Here is a 17,592-nt window from a genome sequence, read left to right on the forward strand (position 1 = left end):
GCTAACATATGGTCTTTTAGTTTTTCTCGGCTGATTTCGCTTCCTTCTGCGTTGCATGCCTCTTGCTCAGCAACGCCTTGACACCGGGGCTTGATGATCGATGATCCCTCTGATGTTGCCGTGGGTCTTTTCCGACCTGGTGATGATGATGGAGGCTGGTGGACTTTACAGTACTTTTGGACACCCGATTCTCAGTTCCTTTTCCAACGCTAGGAAAGCTGAGGTTTACGCTCCCATGGTCTCTCCTCACACTGGCAAGGTCCATCCACCTGAACTCGGGCGATTTCTCTCTCTCGCTTCCGTCGACGCTCTCACTCCGAAGACTACTCCGCCTAGAGTCAGTGTCGCTCCCGCTGTTGCGGCTGCTGTGCCCAGGATGGTCGACATTGGCCAAGTAATTCCGCATGCTTGCGGTGTACTCGTCGAGTTCGGTGCTGTGCGTCAGTTTCGACATGGGGATCGGTTCGAGAGGTGCACCTGACGTTGGATGCGGACTCGGGCCCTGCACAATGGTCTGGCTTTTGTTGCGCTTGCTCGCAGGATGTGGAGCCGTTGAAGTCGTCATTTTGGATTTTGAATGGCTAAATGGGTTTTGTGTCTTTCCTGCAAAATCCTCTTATTGAAAATATTTGAATTGAACCAAATGGTGGTTGCTTGGGCTTGTGTGTTGTGGGTGGAACGACTGTGATGACTTTCGATGTTCTACGGGTATGACGAACGAAGCTCTTGTGATTAAGTTGGAGTTATTGCGAATCTGGCTTCTGTCTTTGCTTTCGTATGGGATTTGGGACTGAGATTGCGGCGATGACAGACGGGGTTCGTGTCCAGGGTCGAAGTTCCAGCCTTGCCCGGAGCGTTCTTGCAGCTCTGGTGTTGCCGAATTTGGGTTTCAATGGCGAAATTGGTTATCTTGATAGAAGCAAGGCGTTTTCGGAGACCGGAGCAGATACTTGGGTGGAAGGTGGATCGGGCTATGTATTGCAAAGAGCTGATGTGTGCACTTCCTACAAGTTCCAACGGCGTGAGTGTCGATCGTGGGTAGATGACACCGTTAGTGAAGGTTATTGATCAGGGGACGTGGCTGTAGGAGTTGGGATGAAACTGAGAAAGTGAACGACCACCAGGAGCGTCATCTGGATTTATTTGCCCGTTGTTTGCTGTGGTAGTCGATTCGGCAAACCCCGAGATCCAGAGATAATATGCGACAGACACTGGCGAAGAACAGGGAACCCCGTGTCTTCGCTAACCAGCGTTCAAGGAGAATGGTAATGCAGACGTATGATCGTGGTCATGTCCCGGCGACTCGTAGATTCCATGTGGAGAGGTAATAGCGTAGCGCAGCCAGTTCTTTTTGGGAGGGAAAATGAGCTCTTGATCCCCCTAGACCCTCCTCTACTTTTCTGTTTTCTCGTGTCGCCCCCTCTCTCTATTCTTTGCTTGCGTGCTCGGTTTTTTTTTTTGGGCGTGCCCGCGAAAGAGTTGCAAGTTGGGGGTGGTCTCCAAGGGCCCTTTTGAGAGAGAGTGTGTGTTTCTCAATGCATAAAACGATGCTTGCTTCTGTTTCCTCAATCTGTCTTTTGTTTTTGTCCTTTCTTTCTCTCCTCGTTTTCGCGAGATCGCGTTCTTGGCGTCTGATGGAGGCCGGCGAAAAAAAAGAAAATGTCGTCACTACTGAGGGGCGGAGTTGGAGCCGAGTTCGAATGAGTACGAGCCCTGTGGTCGGTTTGGAGTGATTGTTCAGACAAAGGGATTCTTCTCTTTAATGTTCTTCCTTTTCTCCGTCTGCTTTACATTGAACGGGAAGGGTACGGAGCAGTACAGTAAAAGTACGCTAGAGTTGAGTTTGGCCTCTCTGCGAAAGAAGAGCCCTTTTAGTCTTTTGGGGGAGGGGATCCGGTCGAGCAGAGTAAAAGCGCCAGACGCACGAGGGTCAAGTCGCCTTTTTTTTGTGGCCCACTCTGTCTCTTCTCTGGATCTCCAAGTTCCTCGCGGCTGTCCCTTGTTCGCTCCTTCTTATTCTCCCCTTTCTCAGGCTTCCTGGCCAGAGGTCGGAGATCCCGTCTGTTCGTGGAGACTGAACCGCGGGTGGGACAGGATAGAGGGATATAAAATATGGGTAACTATAGAGTAATCAAAATAGGGATTTTATGCCTATGGAGAGAGAGAGGGTTGGCGAGAGCAAAAAGGCCAATGGACGAGCGGAGGCGGTCGTGGGGGTCGAAGAGGCAAACAGAGGTTGCTCTGCTTGTCTTTGCTGTCCTCCCTTAGCCGAATGTGTTGCAGCTGCCCTGGCTGCTCATAACTGGGGATGATGAAAGATAGTCGCAGCTCAGAGTTGTGGCCGTCTTCGAATGCAGTCGCTCGATACGAATGCAAGTGTTAAAGACAAGTGAAAACAGTAGGTTAAGTCTAGTGAGGCATGGAGTAGAGATATAGAAAAGCAAATCTCGGATCGTGGCATCATAAGCTCAAGAGAATTCGCAAATTCGTTCGAAAGGGTAAAACAATGAGGGAGAGGATTCCAGACCAGAAGACTCGGGCCTTCATTTGAGACGACGCCTTTCTAAGCCGATGTAGCCAAAAAGTAATACGTATTTGGTGACGGCGCTGGTGGTATGAGAGAAGACGGGGAGCACCGAGGGTGGAACAATCACACTGGTGACAGTAGCCCATCTGGGACCCGAGCAAGAAAAGCCATACCTTTTTCAGCAGGACCAAAAAGCACCGAGCTCGCACAAAGAGGCGTTGAACGCACAATGGCATCATGCGACGGTGGTGCCCACACTGTCGTGCCTTTGCTTAGGCGACGCCGCATGAGGCATAAGAGTCGTTGATCTCCCGGGCTCAGCCATACGCAGCGTATGCGAGATGGTAGAAACAAACGGGGAAAGGACTACACAATATCATTCGTCAATATACTAAACAAGAGGACTCACCGTTTGTGAGATGGCGTACCAGAGACAGGTGAGTGGAATGACCACACGGAACCACTGGATTCGACTTCGACAAGTCTGAGGGGGAATGTTTCCGTAGCAGAATGCCAATGGGCCGTATTGTGCGTGTGGAGAATGGCTGGCTGATGTCGGAGCCCCAGCCGTGCAATTTTTGCAGAATGTAGAAATGCTGGATCCGAGTTGCAGATTGTGGAGTCCCTTTCTTGCCATGCTCCATGGCACCGGAGGGATTTCTTTGCATTTAAATGCAGCTTTGTCCCTCCTGGCTTTCCCCCGATTAGCAGGACGTTAGAGACACGTCAAAACCAATCCGTTCGTCAGCGGATGTAGTGTAAGCCTGGGAGTGCTAGATTGTGCTAGAGCCCGCCACCATGGTGGATATACCCGTCACCATGAGAGATCTTGGGTGATGTTGGTCTAAAGAGAGCATATCTCTTCTTCCACTACTGGCCCTGCAGGGTTTTTGTGTGTCAGTCAGGGTCATGCCTTGCAGCAGCACCGATCGACTTGACCTGTCTTTGACGACCCGGTCAACCACGCCCGGTCCCTGAAAGAGACTTTTGAAGTCTCGAAGAATCTCTCCAATGTCGATCTTGGGGTGCAAGAAATTCCTGCCTGAAAGAGGTAAGGCGTCAGAGGTCGAGGTACGAGTACTCGTAAGCGGGTGGGTTTGAATGCGAGTGGAGGAGGGGAAATGATTGCTAAATTGAGCTTCGCGCAAGATCCGGCAGACAAGGCTGAATCCACCAACCACAGAGTCGGCTCCGAGGACGGCTGGGAGTACTGTATAGACGGCTAGGTAGACAGATAAGTCATGGCGCGGATGGTGAGCAAGAGCTGCTGCTCACAGTTTGGCTCATTGGCAGGTTGGCCTTGAGGCAGATATCCTTGTACCTCATTCGGGAATATGCGAAAGACCATCTTGATGCATTCTCTTCGCTTTCGGTCGGAGCACAGTCAGCGTCAATGGGGCTGAAGTATTGATTCGTGGAAGTGAGGGATCGCAATGGCCTTCAGCTGGCTGGGTAGATGACCCCTCGCGCCTAAGTCGATACTAGTAGAGGATGTAAACTTGCCAAGACGTCACGTGAGCCTACCTGCTTCGAATTGTCGAGCCGAGACCGGATTAGCTCGAATCCTCTGGTTTTAGAAATGCACTTGGCATCTGACATTCAAGGCTGTGCGGTGAGAGATGCTCAGTGGGAACCTGTAAAGCCGCAGGATCGTAGTACGAAGTATGAGGATGGCGATAGCGTGGATAGTCACTTTTGGTGCAAACGGCACAAACATGCCCAGAAACATGCCCCTCCTTGCCCTCCTGGCATCCTTATCTCTGTCCGCTCGTGGTCAGCTTCCCATTCGACCGTCTTCATCTTCACTGCCTTTAACCATCTCAGGCATTTTCTTCCCCCTCTACTTTATCATTTTAGTTCTTTTCGTTCTATGGGGACTCGATGACTACTGGTTCAAGATCCTTCATGTCTGACGCCTAGTATCGAGGTTAGACACGCTGACGCGGGTCTTTGGCCACCACGTTATTTCCTCACCCGCGTTGTTTGCATGGAATCAATTCCTAGCCCTGACTGGGGCAGCGCTCGCCCGGCCAGATGTACAAGGCAGGTAGTGGGTAGCTGAAAAGCTCAGGAAGTATATCTTATAGAGCTCTGCATCCCGGTTCCTGCATTACTCTCTTCCTGTCTGCAGCTTCTTCAACTTCTTTCCCCAAACTCGTTTGCATTTCCCTACACCTCGTGCAATCACGTTCCATTTGCTTATCGCAGCTGTTCTTTGCGATCGCTTCAGAAGGGCGTTCAGGTTACCAATAAAGGTGAGTCTGAGGATTGCTCTGGCAAGGACCAGATCATTCGGGCAGAAAACATTACAGTCGCCCATTGCGCCCCTCGGATTTCGCTGTTTTCAAGAATCCTCAGAAATCTAACAATGGGCGCTTCATTCAGCAAACTCACCTCTAAATCCAAACCCTCGAAAACAACCGCGCCTGAAAAGATGGGCTCCACACCAGCTTTCAAGCACTTCTCCAAAGTCCAGTCCGAGTTCAAGCCTCCGTTGATTGCCAATGAGAACGCCTTCCTCGGCGACGTCGCCAGCAGTGAATCCAACGACCCAGAGAAGCCCATCAGCTGTGGCATCTACAGACTTGAGAAAGGCACTCCCCTCGTTTACACCTACACCTACCACGAGATGAAGATTATTCTGGAGGGTGAATTTGACATCAGCGACGAGACTGGCCAATCCGTTCATGTGAGCTTTCACTTGATAGTTTGACACTTGCGCGAGCACGACTGACGTTAGATTGTAGGCTGTTGCTGGCGACGTTTTCTACTTCCCCAAGGGCAGTGTCATCACCTTCAAGACCAACACTTACGGTTTGGCCTTCTACACCGGCCAGCGCAAGGAGGGTGCTGCTTAAACGAACAGGACCATAGCTAAAATTAAAAGCAAGTTCGACCTGGATACTTTCGGAATACAAATAATTTTCGTGGCTGAGGAACCCCTTGCAGGACAATTCTGCCCGTCCAAAGTCGAATTCGTCTATGCTGTTTTTGCTTGTTGACTTTTACACCGACTCCGTGACCTTAAGAATAGAACGCACGCCAGTAAGAACAGCAAGGTGGTGATGCCAATGTATACCCAGTGCTGAGCTCCTTGGTCTGCAGCCACAACGTCATCTAGTCACAGTGTCTCACTGGGCGGTAAGCACTTCTTGATGAACTCCTCCAAGTCGTCGATTTCTTTCATATCCGCCGAATGAGGAAGGCCCCTATGCCACCGTCAGTCACATTGCTGTGCCCACCGAGAGCCTCAGCTGGACGCTGCGCCGACTTACCGATATGTCCTGAAGTCGACTTTGTGGCCCAATTCTTTTCTCAGATACTCGGCCGACTGCACTCCCCACTGATGCTTGACGACTTCGTCCGCGTCGCCATGGCCCATAAAGAAGGGGGTGTCTATATTCGCGCCGTTCGCCTCTTTTGCAAAGTCCTTGATCTTGTCCCCGAGCACCAAGTAGCAGCTCAATCCAAAGACCCCGCCTAGCTTGTGCGGTGTCGTCGCGCCTGTGAACAGAGACATGGCTCCGCCTTGGGAGAAACCACCCAGGATGATGCGGTTGGAGGGCAGACCGGCGTCGATCTCGTCGGTGATGAGTTTGTTGAAGGTTGCTCGCGACCGTAGGATGCCCGGTTCATCGAAGTCTTGCTTGAGGTCGGAGAAGTTTGTCTAATCATCCACACAATACATCATGTATTAGCTTTTGCGTATTCTGATCCGGAGCTGGAGCAGCACGGAGGGCGAGGGGGCATTCAACTTGTTCGCGGCGTCTTACGATATCATACCATCCAGGCATGTTCATGCCGAAGTTCTGCGCTCGTGGGTTAGCAAACACTGACGCCCCGCACTGCTTTCGCCGGGATACTGCCTTCCGGCACCTACCACAGTGATGGGGATGTTCGGCGCATTAGGGAAGACGAATTTGACGTCCTCAAACTTTCCCCGCCGTCGCCAGGTTTCTGCTAACGATACCCTGACTACGATGAGTTGCTCTGATCACGCCGCGGCAACTGCTTTCTCGGGAAGGACGTGATGGACTCACCATCCTGCGCCACTGTATTTCTCCAGGATCAGCCCAAAGGCCCCAGATCTCCGTGCACGAAGCAGTGTTGAATACTGACCTGTCCCCCAGTCCGTGCGCCATTATCACTGTGGCCGAATGTTTTTTCAGCGCCGGTACGATCAACGCTTGTTTCCCCGCCATCTTTGCGCACGTGAAGTCAGTGTCGTGTATGAGACAAACGAAGGAAAGAGGCTGAAAAGGAAGAGAACAGAGATGCAGGATGTTCTGTAGCAAACGAAGGCATCGACACTCAATGCATTCGCGCGAGACATGCGAATCACCAAATCGTTGTTCCGCAGCCGAGGTTGTTCCGGAGGCCCCCCAACTTGAAGCGGACAGCAAAATCGCCAAGACTGTCATAAAGGGCACAAACCCCCAGAAGTTTGTAACGTCCCTTCAATCATCCCGCAAACCGAAAGCTCAATTCCACCCTTCTATCTCGCATTCTTATCCTTGTACAGCTAGGACGGAAATCCAAGCCCTGTCTCGAGATTTCCTGAGCATCTCCTCTTTTGTTCTGCTCCTTCTACCGTCCGTGGAGCTTTTTCTGAGTCTTTGGATCTCAAGGCTCGGCGAGTGCAATTGAATTTGTGTGCCCTGGGCTTTTGCTAGCCCGTGACCGATCTGAGCTGAGGCAAGCTCAGCGACACATCAACCACAATGGATCAAGAAAAGCTCAAGCGCATGCAGGCGCAGGTGCGAATTGGTACGTCCCCTCAAATCAATAAATACAACAGAAACCAACTTGTCCTGTGCGCACCCCACTAACAATCGACACAGGGTATGTATCTTTAATTTCCCCTCTTCGCATTTCACTCTTCGGGCTTCAAAACCAAATTCTCCAAGACGTCCCATTAAGATTCCGCTCAATCTGACATCTTTTCTTTCTTTGATTCCCAGAGGCAAAGGCACCCCGCGCCGCAAAACCAAGAAGGTGCACAAGAGTTCCGGGACCGATGACAAGAAACTCCAGACGACACTGAAAAAGATGAATGTGCAGCCCATCCAGGCGATCGAGGAGGTCAATATGTTCAAGGAAGACGGCAATGTGATACACTTCGCCGCGCCCAAGGGTACGTCTCTGTCTCTCTAGTCTAAGAAACCATTACAGCGGCAACGGGAACCAAGAGAGGAATAGCAACAGGAGGATGATCAGTGATGTACATTGAGGTTTTAATATGCAAGGGTGAATCAATGAAGCTAACGTATGTCTCCTTTTCCTCGTCCAGTCCACGCCTCCGTCCCCTCCAACACATTCGCCATCTACGGCAACGGCGAAGACAAGGAACTCACCGAACTCGTGCCCGGAATCCTGAACCAACTCGGCCCGGACAGTCTGGCTTCTTTACGTCGCCTGGCAGAGTCGTACCAGAGTCTACAGAAGAAAGAGGGCGAAAAGGGCGAAGGAGGCAAGAAGGAAGGAGGCGAGGACGAGGATGACGACGAGATCCCGGATTTGGTCGAGGGCGAGAACTTTGAGGGCAAAGTCGAGTAGAAGAGAAAAAATAATCCCAACATCTGAGCGGAAGAGGTTGTGTGTGATTCCCCCCAAATGTAAAAAGGGCTGAAAAACACCAGAAGGTAAAAAAAATCAGGGAAAAATGGAATGTGAGTGAAATGCGAATCATTTCCGCCCCACCTTTGCATAACAGCGAGGGGGGAAAAGAAAAGGAATGGTCTGTTTTCGGGCGGATATGCGTATGAATTGGGAGACTTGACTTTGTTTTCAATCTCTCCTGCTCATGCGAGTTGTAGGACGCAATTGTTACCACAGGATTGCGAGCTTCGGGGGTTATTTATGCAGGCCCCAAAGAAAACCGATCCAGCGTCCAAAAAAAATGGTGATGAACAGGATGTTCCAACTGATACCCTGAGACCAATTCTTTGAGCGCCCCCGGCCCCCATTTTGTCCGTTTCTCCTCCAATCTTTCTTCCTGATCTTTTGTACAAGTTGTCACTCGTTGGCACGTTAAGCCTCTTCCCAAGGCGACCCTTTCTGTCTTCATTGGAAAATGCCAACCTGTCTCTGGGGTTTTTCTGAGTGCAGAACCGCCAATTTCGCTGCCTGATTAATACATAGGTGTGTGGTATCTGCTCCCCCACGTCGTACTGAATGCGTCGACGTTGCGTGCGAAAGTCGTGTCTTCGCGAGAAAAGGTGATTCATTGAATGTGCAATGATTGATCGCCCTCAGTCGTCCTTCAGGCCACAAAAGTCGGTCCCAAACCACCTGTCCACGCCGTGCCAGAAGCTCCAGTACCAGCCATTAGCTGGATCCCAGCTTCCGTCGTCCCTGAGCAGTGGTCCCTCGCCTATCACGTCACGTCTTCCGCCCGTGGCTCCTTGCTTGGTGCTCGTGCTCCCCATGAAGTACGACACAATAGGGATACTGCCCAAAACTCTTTCGGCAAATGTCGGCTGTGGGGGCAGGGCTTCGGATATTGGTCGGAGGACTACCTTTTTCACATTCTTAATGTGTGTCATGTACTCCGAGTCTGCGGGGTGCTGGGCGGTTTCACTGGGCAGCTGAGGCACGGAGCGTGATCGTAGACCGGTAGGTGATAATGGCTCAGGAGCAGCTAGGTCGGTGGCCGTTGCGGTTGCCGACGAGGCTGTTGCGGAATTGACGGAGAGTTGCTCGTCTTCGTGGCTAAGAGGCTGCCCGTATTGCATGTCGGGCATGGTGTGAGATCGGGGCAAAGTCTGTAGTGCCCGTTCGAAGCCAGCAATAGCCGACTGTTTGCCTGATAGCATACGGGAAGACTGTGACGAGCTCAACGTCCGTGCTCTTCGGCCGTCATCAGCCTGTCGCGGGAGCTGTGGCTGGATAAGGTCTGAGCCCTCTGGTCCAACAGCAGGACCTTTGGGTAACGGAACATCGGCTGCAGGACCTTTTCCGTGCCACATCTCGCAGTGAACCATGTAGCCATCGATGTCGATGGGACTGTAAAAGCAGGCTCTCTCCGCAGCCTGGTAGGAGTCGAATGTGACCTTAATCCAGTGGTTCCCACCGCGGTATATCCGACTCTTCTTGATCGCTTCACGGCTCAGATTCTGATGGACCACCACGGAGCCCCTAGAAAGGCCAAACGGCGAGTTCGAAGAAAGGTAGAGATTGGGATCTTCTCGCGGGTAGTCTTCGCAAATTATGCCCGGGGAGACAATCTTTTCGAATTTCGACAGCACCTTCCATTCCGACTGTTTGCTCGCATAGCCATAGAGTAGACATTCGGTGGGCACGGCTTCTGGCTGGATAGGTCGTTCCGTCGCGGGTGCTTCGCCTGAAGCCGTCGGAGGTGAGGGTAACGTAGTCTTCCTCTCTTCCTCTTTCGCCTGTTCCTTTGCAAACAGCCTCCCAAACTCGGCGACGGCGGTGTTCTCCTTTTGACGAACGGGTGTAGTGCCGGTTCTTGCGCGCGGCGTCCGTGACGCGGTCGATCTTATACTCCGATTGCGGCCAAAGGGTCCGCTCTCTTCTGGTAGTTGTCTGGCGTTTCTCGCCGAGCTGTTCGAGGACGAGTCAGAGTGATGTTCCTAACTTGATGCTCTCCCTGAGAGGAGGTGATCCAGGTCCGCTTTGAGTACTTACTCTGCATAGCGATAGCCCCAGGGAAGTGTCTCGCCTTTGGGATCTCTTGCTCGCTCTTCAGGTAACACGGAATGGATCTCCATCGGTTCGATCGCTCCCCAGGAGTTGTATGATATTGAACGAGTGCGCGTTTGATTGGTCTTCAGGTCGTGGCAAGCTCAGAAATTGTGTGAGGCTAGATACGCAGCAAACGGAAGGGGTGAAAGCCTCTTCTCAAGGATGCAGAAAATAAAATCGGCGCCAGGCGACAGTCGCGCGCATGGGAAACCAGGGTGCAAATGAATTATTGTTGTTTACCCTTGTCTCCGCAGATTCTACGAGGGACGGAGGATGAAACGCCCTGGCACGTGACATGCTGGCTGAGCACTAAGCACCAGCTCCCGTAGACGACACAACTATGAAGATGGACATTATTAACCTTCCCTTTCCATGAAATGCAGAAATGATAATCGTCTTAGCAGTCTTTCTTCGGCCATATACTAAATCTGGGAAGCTCTGGAGGCAATTGGTCCGCTGAGTCTTGCTCTCACGTGATCAGGCTGGCTGACCCTTTATCTAGGTACCACACTTTTCGTGTCGGATTTCTTCAAGAGACATCGATCTTCTCCACGTTCTGTTTGCTCTTCTCCTTTTGCTCCTCGTGTTTTGCTTGCAAATCCTTCAACTTGGTCTCGTGCAACTTACTCGCATCAATGCCCACAGCTTTCATCCAGTCCGGATCAATGGCCTCAGGATTCAGATATGGGGATACGTCCTCTTTGTTGACTAAAGCCTGGACTGTACCCATGCCCAAGAACGCCCACATGTTCTTCTTAGCAGGTCCAAGGTAGTCGATTTCAAAGTCCTCATAACGGGGTGTTTTGATGGCTTCAATGTAATGCAAAGAGGAGCCAGGCCAAACGGCATTCACCCGACCTGTCTCGTTGTTCTTGTACCTGATGGGGAGTCAGTTAGCGATGTCCTCAGCTGGATCTGCATTTGTGGAAGAGCAGCAAAGGAGAGCACAAACCATGATCGGCATTCTTCAACCCAAACAGTGTGTCTGATCCATTCTTGGCAATGCTCATTGAACGCATCCGTGACGTCTTGCTTCGGCGCGATGCTGCAAATGTACTCGGACTGGAGCTTCTTGATCATCTGCAGAGCGTAGTATGAGACGTACATCAGCGGACCCATAACGCTGCCGTTCTCCACAGGCCAGTTGGGTCCGATAAATGTCAAAAAGTTGGGAAATTCGGGAATCGCGAGGCCAAGGTAGCCCTCGGGGCAGACCTTCCACTTATCGGCTAGGTCGACTCCATTCTGGCCGACGATGGGAAAGCGAGGACGGTATGATACGTCAAAACCAGTGGCACAAACAATTGTGTCAACTTCGCGGTGAATGCCATCGCCCCCGATAACTCCTGTTTCGTCCTTTGCACCGTTAGCATCTGACGATCCGCCGAGAAAGGCGGGATGACGGTGGCTTGCACCTGACTTACAATCTTTTCAACAGGGGTGAAGTGAACGTCGACATTGGGCTTCTGAATGGCTCTGCAGAGTTTGTCAGGCTTGAGAGAAATTCATCACGGTAAGGTTAAACTCACTCCATATACGGATCACCAGGAGTAATCCTGCGGCAACCAATGCCGAAAGTGGGAGTAAACCCTTTGAGGAGTCTCTCATCCCTTATCATCTCAGCCATGCGGGCCTTCAAAGCGGCCTGTCCCTCTTCTTGAGCCTTTGAGTTCTTGTAGAAGGAACCCCAGAGCCCATTGACCTGGTCCTCGATGGACTTGGCATGCTCGGTGATTTTGTATGGATCGCGGAAATCTTGTTTCTGCTCGTCCGTATATTCATGGTTTGCGCCGAAGTTGTTTGCAATTTGCACAAACCAAACACCTAAGCACAAGAAGTTAGAACTTCATCTTCAACATTTGAAGTATCGACCATCAGGTCATCGACGTTGAGAGCAATGCATTCGGTGCGGGATTGTGGGGAAGTCATACCCGTCCGGACGAACACATCGAGATGTTTGGCGTGTGGCTGCATTGTGGGTACTGTCTGAATACTAGAGGCCTATTCGAATGAACGAGGTCAGATACGCTCAACAGCAAGAAGAGAGAGTGGACCTTACTCCAGACCCGATAACAGCGACACGATCCTTCTTCCACTGCTCGGCCTGATAGTCCTTGGGCCACCGAGCCGTATGCATGATCTTCCCCTTAAACTTCTCCATTCCCTCAATGTTGGGCCATTTGAAGTTGTTCAGAATACCTGTCCCGTGAAGAAGCATGTGGCAGCGGTCTTCGAAGAGACGTGTGGTTCCATCGGGACTTGTCTGCTTCAGTTTCACGAGCCATTCGCCCGTCTGCTGTTGCCAGTAGCATCCCACGACCTCGGTGTTGAAAGTCATGTATTTCCTCAGGCCCCATACTTCGCAAACCTTATCGAGATATTTCCAGATATCGGGCGAGTAAGAGAAGAAGCGTGGCCAATCGGGCTGCGAGTTCACAGGTCAGACTCGGCTTGGAGGGTGTCGAAAGGTATTCACAACTCACATTCAGGGCAAAAGGATAGGTATATGCATGACTCGGAATATCACATGCGCAACCTGTTTTCGTTCGATCAGCAATTGATACAATTCACACGACATTGTTACCACAGTAGTCGCATGCTCTGAACTACGGTAACGGTGTGTGATGATCATACCTGGATATCTGTTTTCCAACCAGGTGCCTCCGATATCAGCGTTCTTCTCATAGATCACATGCTCCACGTTCTGTAGAAACTTCTGAATATGGTAGGCATTCATGATCCCGGTTACACCGGCACCGATCGACAAGACACGGATCTTCCTGGTGTAGGGGCCATGCAACACAATATCTGTAGCATTTTGGTTAGCATGCGGCTCTCCGAATCCACAGGCCAAGCTAGATGATGGACCGGCAGAAAGCCAGGAAAGAATTCCGCTGAAGGCCTAATTTTCGGGTCCAAGGTTTCAAGATTGGAGAAGGTGAACCCGGGCTGGCAGGACACTCTAGTGCGTTTGTTGGTCCTGATGAATGCGCCCCGCAGGAAAGCAAGGATACAGAAGCACCCTGGGCAGGCAGCCCTGCGAGCTGTGGTCCAGAGAGTACAACATCTTCGGCACATATTGGGAGGATGGACTCGACCAAAAACGTCATTGCTCAACCGACCGACAACCAAAGGGTAATGTCATCTTCGTTGCCTGTACATTGCTTGTCGATTGGAGAAGTTGGAGGCCTGACGCAGTCTGACCAATTCTCGCACAAGAAGAACACAACGCGTGGAGGGTGCTGTTGGCCTAAGAAGCATGAAGCATGTTCCCGGATAGATTGTGAAGTAGTGAGGACAACTTCTCGGATCCAGATTTGCGGCAACTCGAAGACTATGTGGATGGGGTGAACCAGGGGAAAAGAAAACGATCAACTTACCAGGAATTGTATATTCCTCTCGAGGCACCCCGTTGTTGGCATAACCGTCAGTGGCATACTGGGCCATTGAGTTGAGATCGGGAGCCATTTCGAAAACAGACTCACAGAGTCGTGCAACAAAGAGAAGCAGGTGATGAAGGAGAGGGCAGGTATTAAACCGGCGTCTATGTTAGTTATGGATCACTTTGGAAGCAGCACAAGGCGGAGTAGACGCTGTTTTCAGGAAAGTACTCGGCCAAAGGGGTCGACGTGATGGCAACTTATAGTCAAAGTGGTCACAGCTCTTGACAATCGAAGAGTAGCGGGGAACATGAGTTCTGCCAAAGTCTATGTAACATGCTTCAGAGTGCCACATCCACTTCATATCACCGGCCTTGCCCCAGTCCGGAACTTACCTAGGTAGGGTCAGGACATCGACTGATGAGCCAATCATCAATATTGGACGAGGAAGCATATTCATCAAAGCGAGCCTTTGTGAAGCCAGAGAGAGCCCTGAGGCCCTCGGCCTAGAGTCAATAGAGGCTTTGGTTAGCAAACCCCATGTGTGGGGGAAGCCCGGATTTGCGGAGACTAGCTGGTGACAGAGTCCTCGGCCGAAGTGTGGCGACAAGGAAGCGACATTTGGTCCGAGGTAGAAGTAGAGGAGTGGCACTGTCGCGTAGGCACTGTCGACTCGTATATCAGATGATCTCGTCCCAAGGTCGCTTTTGTCCTTCAGTTCTGGTAGGGCAGATCGCGTGCAGGGCTGTCTAAACCGTGTGCCTCGTATTGGCAAGGTCCTCACATCCTCGCATGCACCATTCTGACTCCGCAATATCTGACTCGAAATGCCTATGCTTCAGGCATTCAATATATCCCCTCCAGAGGTAGATCTCTCGAACTGCGACCCACAGCCAAGGTGAACGGACCATCAGGCATCACCCAATTCTGTTGAATCACAGACCAGTAACTCAAATCTTTTCGAGTCAGACTGAGGTTCACAACCTGTGCTGCACCTGCCTCGAGCTCGATCTTTGTGAAGTTGCGCAACACCCTCACCGGCGTTTCGATGATTTCATTCGTGGATGGTTCCTTTATCGCAGAAGGGAATGAGACATACAGTTGTACCACGGACTTCCCTTTGCGGTTTCCTGTGTTTGTAATACGCACTTGGACATTGACATACTCTTCAAACAGAGCAGGATTGCCGCCTTCGCCACCTCCAGCAGCACTGGGCGCCTGAACGATGTCGTATCCATCAGGATACGGATACTTGCCCTTCTTTACTTGGTCTGCTCGAGATATGTACGGATAAACGAACTTCCTTATCTTTGTGAGTGTGCTTGGGATGAGCGCACTCTCAACAGGTGGTATAGTTTCGTCAAATCTTGGGGGTGTCAGCGTTGGAGGCCTTGCAGAAGGGAGGGCCGATTTCGATCTCAGTCTCGTAACGACCAGGTCAGAGAAATCGAATGTTGTGAAGGACAACCCGTGACCGAAAGGATAACGAGGCTCAGTGCCTGCCTTGTCAAAATGCCGGTAATCGATGAACAGGCCTTCCCTGAAATTCACCTGTGGGGTGATGGCGTTGGGATAGTAAAGCACTGGAGCACCTGGACCATAGTCCGCAAGGGACTTGCCGACCGTGTAGGGAAGCCGTCCGGAAGCATCGGTACGTCCAAACAGGACATCAGCAAGGGCATTTCCGCTTTCCTGACCGGGCAGGTTCGCAAAGACAATGGCCTTGACGGACTGCAAATCGGCAAACTCCTCGAGGATGACAGGACCAACAGAATGAATAATGACCACAACAGGACCACCGCACTCGTCGGCCACAGTGCGAATCAACTGGCCTGCGCCTTTCTGGATTTCCAGGTCATTTCTGTCTGCACGTTGACTATGCCAGATGCGATGGCCTTCGCCCGAGTCTGCGTTGCCAAAGACGAGGCATAAGTCTTGTTCCCTGAGCGCCTTCCTGAAATTGGAAGACAATTTATTGGTGAGGGAGCTGGTTATTTCGACCACGGACTGGTCGAAGCTTGAGTTCAGCGCTGAGAGCGGGTCCACGAGGTAAGTGAAATCTGTCGCACCTGAACCCCAACCCACAGCGAGAGTGCCTTGATTGCAAGCTCGATCTTCGCAGTAATTAGGTCCTTTCCCAGGGCCGGCGTCCTCCCCGATAATGGCGACTCGCTTGGGGGTACCGGTCCCCAGCTCGGAAAGTGTAGGACTCAGGGGCAAAATTGAATCTTCGTTCTTCAGCAGAATGGTGCCCTCGCTGGCGACTTCTCGGGCTAATTGTCGGCTTTCGTCGTTCTCTGTCTCGACATACTTGTTGACGAGGACTTTGTCTTGTTTGCTATTGCTACCAGCATGTGGATAGCCGTATTCATCGTGCGTCCACGAGGAAAAATTGGGTCCTTCAGAGGCCCAGGAATCTTGTCCTAGCTGATACCATGCAGCAACGATCCGTGTGACCATGTCGTTGAGCCTGCTCACCGGAAGAGAGCCATTGAGCACCGCGATGGTGAGCTGCTCGCCGAAGAGTGATCTTCCATCTTGCCAAAACAATCCGTCACCGGGCATGGACATATCGAGGCCTGCGAGAGCACTAGCAACACCGCTGCGTTGAGCCAACCAGTCCGACTGGACAAAGCCTTGGAAGCCGAGTTCATCTTTCAAGAGCCCGTTCATCAACTTACTGTTCGCACAAGCATAAGAATTGTTGACCATCTGATAGGAACACATGATGCTGGCCACTCCGGCTCTTACACTCTCGGCAAACGGCCAGGCGTAGACTTCGTGCAGAGTGCGATCATCGATATTGGAAGAGAGAGCCTCTGGGAGACCCCACTCCAGAGGTCGACGGAAATGCTCTTGCTCGTTGCCAATATAGTGTTTTGCAGTTGCCATGACACCTTGTGACTGGATGCCTTGAATGGTCTCGTATGCAGCTACGCCTTGCACGACTGGATCGCTGCCAAAGCCTTCCCACGTTCGGCCACCAGCCGGGTTTCGACCCAATGGTCCCATTGCTGGCCCAAGAAGAACGTTGACGCCCTTGAGTTTGGCCTGACGTGCATGAGCGGCGCCGCGGCGACGCATCAAATCACGGTTCCAGGTGGCGCCCACCGTGATACCAGCAGGGAAGGAAGTAGCATGATCTGCAAATCGTATCCCCAGAGGGCCGTCCTGAAGACAAAGACCGGGGAAACCAGCGCTCAGTGCAGGAGCAGTATTGCCCACACAAAGTCCCATTGCCCATCCTGTGCCGGTGGTGATGTTGACCTTTTCCACGAGGCTCATACGCTCAACCAGTTTCCGAGCCTTGTCGTAGCTGACTTGCCATGCTGGCAATGTCCCGCCTGGCGGTGTCGGATACCACGGCGGAGACTGCCCATTGATCTGACCCTTTGTATAGACCCAGTAGCCACCGCCACCAATGAGCGAGACAATGACTGCTAAGATGAGGACTGAGCAGGCGATGTATTGCTTAGTGAGTCTGGGGCCGACGCAGAAGCGGCTGGCAACGGTATCGGGATATTTTCGTCGTCTGGGGGACGTGCCACGGACTCCAGGGGCGGAGGAGCCTAACAAAGCGACCTCGCTTGAGGAAGCGGCGTCGCTTGCTGGTGGACCGGAGCGGAGGGTGAAAGTCTGAGGTGCCTTGGGGTCATCATCGGACAGGTCGCCTCCGTCAAGCTCTACTTCAGAGGCATTATCAAGAGGCTGATAGCGGGCTTGTCTATGGGACATTTTTTGCATTCCCTTCTGACTGCTGCAAGCATCACTATTAGAAAGGCTGACACCCGGCCAATCAATGGTGGATGGGATAGAGACGGAACTCACAGCTAATTCACAGCTAGCAAGAATCAGGGACATGCAAGCGGGGCGGCCTCTAGCAGACCTCGAAAGGGACCACTAAGTCACCACTTGCGATGGGCCGGCAATGGCCGAGGCAGTCGGAGCTCGATCGGGGACGCGGCAACAGAAGCGATG

The 17,592-nt window shown here is 51.9% G+C and overlaps 7 protein-coding genes across 7 annotated transcripts; 2 read left to right on the forward strand and 5 right to left on the reverse strand.

The window, feature by feature from the left end:
- Positions 1-16: 16 nt before the first annotated feature.
- On the reverse strand, positions 17-565 carry Z520_10622 (uncharacterized protein; the record flags this gene model as incomplete). Its single annotated transcript, XM_016781114.1, has 1 exon — positions 17-565. One exon carries the CDS (start codon positions 563-565, stop codon positions 17-19), a length of 549 nt encoding a protein of 182 aa, XP_016627839.1.
- Positions 566-4,895: 4,330 nt separating this feature from the next.
- Z520_10623 (uncharacterized protein) lies at positions 4,896-5,385 on the forward strand (the record flags this gene model as incomplete). The annotated part of the gene is made up of 2 exons (XM_016781115.1): positions 4,896-5,216; positions 5,275-5,385. 2 exons carry the CDS (start codon positions 4,896-4,898, stop codon positions 5,383-5,385), a joined length of 432 nt encoding a protein of 143 aa, XP_016627840.1.
- A 263-nt stretch (positions 5,386-5,648) lies between these two features.
- On the reverse strand, positions 5,649-6,729 carry Z520_10624 (uncharacterized protein; the record flags this gene model as incomplete). The annotated part of the gene is made up of 5 exons (XM_016781116.1): positions 5,649-5,736; positions 5,803-6,194; positions 6,301-6,336; positions 6,408-6,498; positions 6,647-6,729. The coding sequence occupies 5 exons, from the start codon at positions 6,727-6,729 to the stop codon at positions 5,649-5,651; spliced, it is 690 nt and encodes a 229-aa protein (XP_016627841.1).
- Positions 6,730-7,248: 519 nt separating this feature from the next.
- Z520_10625 (nascent polypeptide-associated complex subunit beta) lies at positions 7,249-8,083 on the forward strand (the record flags this gene model as incomplete). The annotated part of the gene is made up of 3 exons (XM_016781117.1): positions 7,249-7,340; positions 7,489-7,661; positions 7,818-8,083. The coding sequence occupies 3 exons, from the start codon at positions 7,249-7,251 to the stop codon at positions 8,081-8,083; spliced, it is 531 nt and encodes a 176-aa protein (XP_016627842.1).
- A 695-nt stretch (positions 8,084-8,778) lies between these two features.
- Positions 8,779-10,260, reverse strand: Z520_10626 (uncharacterized protein; the record flags this gene model as incomplete). Its single annotated transcript, XM_016781118.1, has 2 exons — positions 8,779-10,093; positions 10,178-10,260. 2 exons carry the CDS (start codon positions 10,258-10,260, stop codon positions 8,779-8,781), a joined length of 1,398 nt encoding a protein of 465 aa, XP_016627843.1.
- Positions 10,261-10,763: 503 nt separating this feature from the next.
- Z520_10627 (uncharacterized protein) lies at positions 10,764-13,702 on the reverse strand (the record flags this gene model as incomplete). Its single annotated transcript, XM_016781119.1, has 9 exons — positions 10,764-11,112; positions 11,187-11,590; positions 11,659-11,710; positions 11,764-12,058; positions 12,166-12,235; positions 12,294-12,659; positions 12,718-12,770; positions 12,869-13,042; positions 13,615-13,702. The coding sequence occupies 9 exons, from the start codon at positions 13,700-13,702 to the stop codon at positions 10,764-10,766; spliced, it is 1,851 nt and encodes a 616-aa protein (XP_016627844.1).
- A 758-nt stretch (positions 13,703-14,460) lies between these two features.
- On the reverse strand, positions 14,461-17,349 carry Z520_10628 (uncharacterized protein; the record flags this gene model as incomplete). Its single annotated transcript, XM_016781120.1, has 1 exon — positions 14,461-17,349. The coding sequence occupies one exon, from the start codon at positions 17,347-17,349 to the stop codon at positions 14,461-14,463; it is 2,889 nt and encodes a 962-aa protein (XP_016627845.1).
- Between the last annotated feature and the right edge of the window lie 243 nt (positions 17,350-17,592).

The sequence above is a fragment of the Fonsecaea multimorphosa genome (genome assembly GCF_000836435.1).
Source record: "Fonsecaea multimorphosa CBS 102226 unplaced genomic scaffold supercont1.31, whole genome shotgun sequence".
Classification (NCBI taxonomy): Eukaryota; Fungi; Ascomycota; class Eurotiomycetes; order Chaetothyriales; family Herpotrichiellaceae; genus Fonsecaea; species Fonsecaea multimorphosa.